At 40.0% G+C, this 7640-nt stretch overlaps 1 protein-coding gene across 3 annotated transcripts; it reads left to right on the top strand.

Moving 5' to 3' along the window:
- The first annotated feature begins 135 nt into the window (after positions 1–135).
- On the top strand, positions 136–3282 carry ran (RAN, member RAS oncogene family). Of its 3 annotated transcripts, none has more exons than XM_080289202.1 (7): positions 136–245; positions 1612–1669; positions 1813–1897; positions 2094–2219; positions 2326–2513; positions 2608–2778; positions 2896–3282. In XM_080289202.1, the coding sequence occupies exons 2-7, from the start codon at positions 1637–1639 to the stop codon at positions 2938–2940; spliced, it is 648 nt and encodes a 215-aa protein (XP_080145328.1). In that variant the 5' UTR covers positions 136–245; positions 1612–1636; the 3' UTR covers positions 2941–3282. The 3 variants fall into 3 exon arrangements, with proteins under 3 accessions (XP_080145328.1, XP_025998387.1, XP_080145323.1); XM_026142602.2 differs by lacking the exon at positions 136–245 and adding an exon at positions 451–729; XM_080289197.1 differs by lacking the exon at positions 136–245 and adding an exon at positions 858–1017.
- Positions 3283–7640: the final 4358 nt, after the last annotated feature.

Consider the following 7640-nt stretch of genomic DNA (forward strand, 5'->3'; position numbering starts at 1 on the left):
AAAAAAATATATATAATTAAATATGGTTATTCAGGGTTCACTGGATTATCTGCGTTTTCGAGTTGCTTAATAAATAAAAAACTGACCAACTGACTTTCAACTATGTCATTCTAGTTTTCGAAATTAAAACGCACTTGTGTTTTTGAAGCCAGCTCTGGTAAACAGATGGTAGTTATAGAAATTGATTATTATTTTTGTAGTACACAAAGAAAGAAAATAACTTTTCATTCACTGACTTTTGTGTGGTAAGTGTACCAACATTACTTGGTCTGACCTACGAAGCTTTGGCTAACACTAAACATTTTGGGTATTGGGCTCTTTTGTCTGCCGCATGTGCATCCAAAAGTTGTTCAATGAAACGAGGACGTTGCTGCTATCCTGTGGGTTTTTTGTTTTTGTTTTTGTTTTTGTTTTTTTGTTTTTGTTTTTTTTAACAAATTACCTCAGAAATAAACAGCTCGTAACCATACCCAGCTGCCCAGCCTCAGCTGCTTGTCTGTAGTGGGAAATTGTGCTTTTCTAGCTACATGTGAATGTCTTTTAGGGTTGGATAAGTGTGTTTAAATAAAGACTGAATGCTGAATCACGTTCAGTTAGGACCGTGTTGCTTCTTGATGCGTTTTTGCCGCTGCAAGGGTCACATGATAAGGGCGGAAACTGACTCATAGTCCACGCTGAATCTCCCGCGAACGCAGCCATTTACTCTTTCCTCTCTTCGAAGTGTTACCGGTGAGTCTCTGAATTCCTCTCACAATGCGGGCTATCATATATTTCAAGTTTGCATTCGTTGGGATAAAAAGTCAGTTAAAACAATGGGCAACTTTAACTTTGCGATTTTGTAGCTGTATCCACGTGAGGAATGGGGCAGCTGGGGAAGGCCGGTGGTTTTTCTTATGCGGCTAACTAGCTGTTAGCTCGATGAAAAGAATGGCTTCCATGCTGTGCTAGCTAACGGGTTAGCATGCACGGCTAACCCTCATTTTTTCTGCTTTGTTCTTGGGACTCGCGCGTATTCCTGTAAATACATATTCAGTATTTTTGGCAAAATATATTGTGGATGCGTGGAGTTGCATTTATGTGTAGAGAATTATTTAGGCTGGGTTTGACTTGGAGTGTAGCGTGGAACACATTAGATGGGCTTCCAGTCGGATTGTTTCAGTCGAACAAGAAAAAGTGCGCTCGCCCGTCGTGTGGCGCACTCACTCTAACGTTTTTAGCTTTCCTAGCTAGCAGCCGTTGGTATTGAAATACGCATTTAGAAGCGCGCTTTCGAATCTTCGATTGAACGCAAATACACATTGGACACACAACATGAATTAAACCTTTTTCCACAACATAGCTGCACCGTTACACGTTTACTCGTTACGTGTGCGTGAACGTTAGCTTGGATGGAAAATGCTAGAAGTTATGGCTATGTAACAAGCTATGGAGTTTAGCTAAACGATCAAATCGTAGAAAACTGCTCAAAGGACCAAAATAACATCTCAACAAATCATAGCTTATGTCATATTTTATCTTCTTGAAATGCCATTTAAAGTAGTTGCTAGCACTGCTAGTTGGTGTTGACGGACAACGTGCTAATCAACCATCCCGCCTCGTTTTGTTTAACAGAAAAGTCGCAACCACGGCGGACTCAATGGCACAGTGTGTTCCGGTGGCGGTGTTTAAGGTAAGTGCTTGCTATCTAACATAAATTGATGTTCCATTTCTCAGCCTTTTAACTAAATGAAGCACCGCTATCTGTGCTAACAACGGTCAGTGTGGTGAACCAGTACCAACCAGTCTAGACTAACTGTACGTTCTGCATCGCAGTTGGTGTTGGTAGGAGATGGAGGCACCGGGAAAACGACTTTCGTGAAGAGGCATATCACAGGAGAGTTTGAGAAGAAATATGTTGGTAAGTACTCGCTTGCCAGGAAGGAAATCAGCTCATTCTTTTAGTCTGGATGTGGTAATAGATTTGAAAGCAGGATGTAAGATGCCAAATGTGTTAAATGGAACTACAGGGAGCAACATGTCCTGCATGGCCTTTATCTCATCACCATTTACACCTTCATTCTCCTTATTCATTATGTCTTTGCTTGAAATTTCAGCTACTCTTGGAGTAGAGGTGCACCCACTGATTTTCCACACCAACAGAGGAGCGATCAAGTATAATGTGTGGGACACAGCTGGTCAGGAGAAGTTTGGAGGCCTGAGAGATGGCTACTACATTCAAGGTGCTCCTTGCATCCTTCGCACGCTGCTCAAGTGTCACGTTTTTAAAATTCATGTACCTTGGCTTTAGCTGAACAATACATTAATGCTTTCTTGCTTCCTCAACAGCTCAGTGTGCTATCATCATGTTCGACGTCACTTCTCGAGTCACCTATAAGAACGTGCCCAACTGGCATCGTGACCTGGTCCGTGTCTGTGAGAACATTCCCATTGTTCTTTGTGGCAACAAGGTGGACATCAAAGACAGGAAAGTCAAAGCCAAGAGCATTGTGTTTCACCGCAAGAAGAACCTGCAGGTAATAACTGCTTGCAAAAATGTGTATTTTTGAATTGTAGAATAAACTTTTGAGTTTTGTAATTTCTAACTGCTGCAAATTGTTCTACCCGCAGTACTACGACATTTCTGCCAAAAGTAACTACAACTTTGAGAAGCCTTTCCTGTGGTTAGCAAGGAAGTTGATCGGTGATCCCAACCTGGAGTTTGTGGCAATGCCTGCCCTTGCTCCCCCAGAGGTCCAGATGGACCCATCCCTTGCTGCTAAGTATGAGGAAGAGCTTCAAGTGAGTATCACTGTACAGACTCATTTGTCTGATTTGGATGAATATATTGTAAATTTTACTTGCGCATCTTCTAAATGTGGAACAATCTGAAACATGACTTTGTTCTTCCATATCCAGGTTGCATCACAAACAGCACTCCCAGATGAAGAAGATGACCTCTAACCTGTTACCTAGATTTGTCCCTCCCTCCTCCCCCACCCGTGGACAGGAAGTCGTTGGAGTTTTGCCCCCTTACTGTAAAATCCCTTTTCAGATTTTTTTATTTTTGAATTTTTTTTGTTTTAAAACTTAAGTAAAAAAAGAAAAAAACTTGGTGGAAAAGTTGTGGTTCTAATTTCACTGTATGACACACACCCACCCTAGTGTTGTTGTTGGCATGGCAACGTGCTACTCTTCATCGTTGAGCACCCTCCATTGCACTTACCCAGCTCACATAATGCTGTTGTACGGTGTACTGGAAGCACTAAGGGGAGTAAACTTTGAATAAAAACATTCTCGGTATAACACGGCCGTGTTTGTTGTGATTTGCCTGCACGCCAACGATTTCAGGTCACAGGGAGCGCCTCGTAGTTAAAAAGTGGCTTTAGCATATTCAAGCATCTTGATGAGGATTATTTGATGCACAATACAGGTTCCTGAAACTCAGATGGCTACAAGAAACTAATAGAATTCAGCATTTACTTTTGTGCTCTCCTGCAGTCACCAGTAAATGTTTCATATGGAATAAGTCTCATGCCATAGCTTTGTCTGCAACATTGCCCACAGTAGGTCAAATACAACTAGATAATGCTATATTGACATTTGTCCAAACTTACTAATTACTACTGTTGGAATCAAGTGGATACATGGAAACCTGAAGTAGACAATGATAGCCTGTGTCTTGGTGAGCCTTTACAAAGTGTGGTAATAATGAATGCTTTGCTTTCAGGTACAGCTAAAGGAGATATACAAACCATTTAATCTTAAGAGTGTGCCATTAAATTGAAAAAGCATGCAGACTGTAGGGCATTATGGGGGGAAAAAACTGCTCCTTCAAAGCTTTGAAAGGCACCAAATACTTTAAATATTTGTGTCAGATAACATTGTTTCCAGTTAGATGAATCTTGAGTTTAAGAATGCAAAAGCTGGCTATTGACTGTGTTTCATTGGCTTCAGATTTCACTTTAAAATATAACTGATTATAAAGTTTGATATAGCCAAAAAGATCTAAGGCATGGGCATGAATGTCATGGCAATTTGGGGTTTTAATGACTTCTTTGACCAGTCCTTTTTTTTTGGGATAGAGTGAATGTACAGCATACATCTTTAATGACTTAACAAAACAAGAATTGGGTGCATGAGTGAGAATTTATTTTGAATTTACTGCAATCCATACAGGGTCAAATGCATACACATATATTGCCATTAATATTTTGGTTAAATGTTCCTTAGCAAGTTGCCTTTTGAACAGATGATGTGAAATCATCCCAACCTGGAAAAAGAGCAGGTCAAAGAAATCAAGAGTAGATTTCTGAATCAGTACTCTTATAGATAAGCTTCTCAATAATTTGTTCCTTATTTTTGCCCTAGTTTACACCATGTTTGCATGGAAGTATGTTCAACAGTGCTGTGAAAAAGTATTTGCCCTTCCCAGTTTCTTAGTATTTTAGCATATATGTCACACATGTTTCAGATTATCTAACAAACTTTAGTATTAGACAAAGATAGCCCATGTAAATACAAAATGCAGCTTTTAATCGTTGATTTCATTTCAGAGAAAATGTTATCCAATCACACAGGATCCTGTGTGAAAAAGCAGCACCCCTAAACCTAATAACTGGTTGTGCCAATCTCAGGAGCAAGAACTGCAATCAAGTGTTTGTGATAACTGATAATGAGGCTTTCACATCGCTGTGGAGGAGTTATGGTCCACTCTTTGCACAATGGTTTTATTTCAGCCACACTGGAGTGTTTTAAAGCCTGAAAGGCCTGTTTAAAGTCACGCCAAAGCATCTCAGTGAGTTTTAAATCCAGAGTTTGCTTCAGCCGCACCATAATCATCTACTTGTTTTTTAAGCCATTCTGAGGTGGACTTGGTCTGTTTCTGCTGCTTAAATCAAGTGCACTTGAGCTTCAGAGCATAACTGATGGCCGAACATTTTCTTTCAGGATTTTTTGATAGGAAGCAGAATTCATGGTTCCATCAGTTACGGCAAGTCATCCAGGTGCTGAAGCAGCAAAGCAGCCACAGACCATCAAACTACCACCACCATTTTTACTCTTGATGTGATTTTATGAAATGCTGTGTTAGTTTTACAGCAGATGTAATAAGATGCAAAAAGTTCAGCTTTTGTCTCATCGGTCCACAGAATATTTTCCATAAAGTCTTGAGGATCGTCAAGATGTCTTTGACAAATCTGAGACAGCACTTTGTGCTCTTTTGGTCAGCAGGGGCTTTCTCATTGGAGCTCTAAATGTAAGAGTGTATGCTTAACAGAGTATGTACACTTTAAATTGTCATTTTACTGAAACTGAAGCACTTAAAAAAGTGCTATAGATTATTAAATTATTCATGCATAAGTTCCAGAAAAAGGTCTCTGCCAATCCTCCTTATCTGCAGAATAAAGACGAATAACATGAATACACAATTTCAAAATGTAATGACTACAAGGCACATGTCGTAGCCTGTGGCTTCTTCCGCTGACATGCTCATATCTATTTGAACAAAACGCTAAACCTTAATTTTTCCAAGTTGCACTACTGAGCATGTTTGTGCAGCGCAGTCTTCAGGTTTCCACATCGCAGCCTCCTATAATTTGCTACGATTGGCACTGGAGCTCATTTTAATGCTACCAGCCATGCTTGATGGGACATGTCTTCAACTCACAAGGTGAGTTCAGAGACAGCAGAACAAAAAATGAATCTTATAACATCACTCTGCACAGTGAGGCTCAGTGGAGTAGCCAAAAGAAATGTGTGAGTGGAAGGAGACTGAACGCATTGTTACCATTTAAAGTCATAAAGTAGCTACCTGAGTCCCAGATCCTTCACTGGACGCACGTGTGCTTTTATGAAAACTCACACAAGATGATGCCAGTGATGGAGGGTTTCATCTTAAGCTCGTGACCACTAGGTGTCACTCGTGCTTTTCCCTTTCCCCCATGCTTTTTAAATTGAGAGCACAATGAACGCGCCCTGTAGGGTTATGTAATAGATTTCTGATGCACCTTCACTGTGACGTGTGCCGGTTACTACACGGATCTGGGTGCAACATCATTCACCCTCCATGCAGCGCCATATGTTCTGATTCAGACTCGGGTCCCACTTTACGTTTCACAATTTAGTCGTTGTGTGTTGAAAGCGTAGTGAAGAAGAAAACCGCAAAATGAGGAAATAGACATCTATATCCAGTTCTCAACAGTTGGTTACAAGCTGTAATAAAACTCTTCTTTATCGGCTTAGCTGGAAGGAAATGATCACGATGCGTTAGGTGACGGTGGGAGAGAGGAGAGTGTGATTTTGATCCCTGACACCCAGCTGTAACATTAGGCCTACATTCATGTTTACTGCTGCTGGCTGCTGAACACACTGCACATGTGAAAATACGAGTACACGTATTGCACTAAAAATATGCAGTCATTATAACAGGATAGAGATGCCTGAGCTTAGGAAGATATGTGTTTGCTCCTTTCCCCTGGTTGGCTGACTTAAAACCTCCGTAACCATGATCTGATTGATTTTTATTAACACACACACACACACACACACACACACACACACACACACACACACACACACACACACACACACACACACACACACACACACACACCACCCCAATAACGCTGCTGTAATGCCGTCAACCCTTAGTGCTACATTTACTTTACGTTAAAACCGCGAGATTTGTCATTTCCAATAGGGAATATTATATTTCACAGTAAAGTGAACCAACCAATAAAATGTATGGTCTAAATAAGATAATTTACACCAGAGATTATATTATGAGTCCCCCTTAATAATAAAAGCCTGTAAACAACCATGGGAGTTTTTTCTACATTCGATGGGATAAACAGTGTTTATGATTTAGTTTATAATTTATATTTTACTGTCCTGGGTCACTTGTGCAACTGGGAGTATCAAACACCACAATTAAAAATAAATACATAAATAAGTATGCTTGATCACTTGCTTTAACATGAGCTTACTTTAAAATTAAATTGTCTTCAGCTCTCTCCAAGGCTTTCTAAGGGGGGATAAAAAGTGATGTTTTATTTATAGTGCCCTCGATGGTTAAGGCAAAACATCCCAAAACGCAAATGAATAGAGGGCATCAGTAAAGACTTTGCTGTAAAGAGTAAGGTGGTGAATTCTCCAGTAATGCTGCAGGCCACCATATCAGTCATGCTGTTTTCCTCTTCAAAACTCATTAACTCTCATAACTCTTTGAACTATGACCTTGAGGTGTAAACATACTGGCATGGCAATATGATCCATGTGCTGAAATAAAAAAGAAAAGACACAGCAAAGATAGACCTGATTAATAGATGTAAACACGTTCTAATTGGTTTTAATTTAAGTTGAGTACTTTGCTCTTGACTGAAACTCTCTTAAACTATAGATTAATTGTGATGACTTTTGGTTCAGACATTCATGGTAGAAAGACGGTGAAGTTATGATCACTTATTGTAAAACATTGCCAGTGACTTCAGCAATACAGTGGTCTTCACATTTGTGGCACAACATTAGAACAACTTGTGCAATGACATTTGTGTCAGGTATTCATGTTTCCCTCTGGATCGATGATCTCGTTGCTGATCATTTGACTTTATTTCCTCCAGCAGTAGAAAAACAAACCCTTTGTCTCACAGAACAAAGATCATGGT

The sequence above is a fragment of the Astatotilapia calliptera genome, chromosome 2 (assembly GCF_964374335.1).
Source record: "Astatotilapia calliptera chromosome 2, fAstCal68.1, whole genome shotgun sequence".
Classification (NCBI taxonomy): Eukaryota; Metazoa; Chordata; class Actinopteri; order Cichliformes; family Cichlidae; genus Astatotilapia; species Astatotilapia calliptera.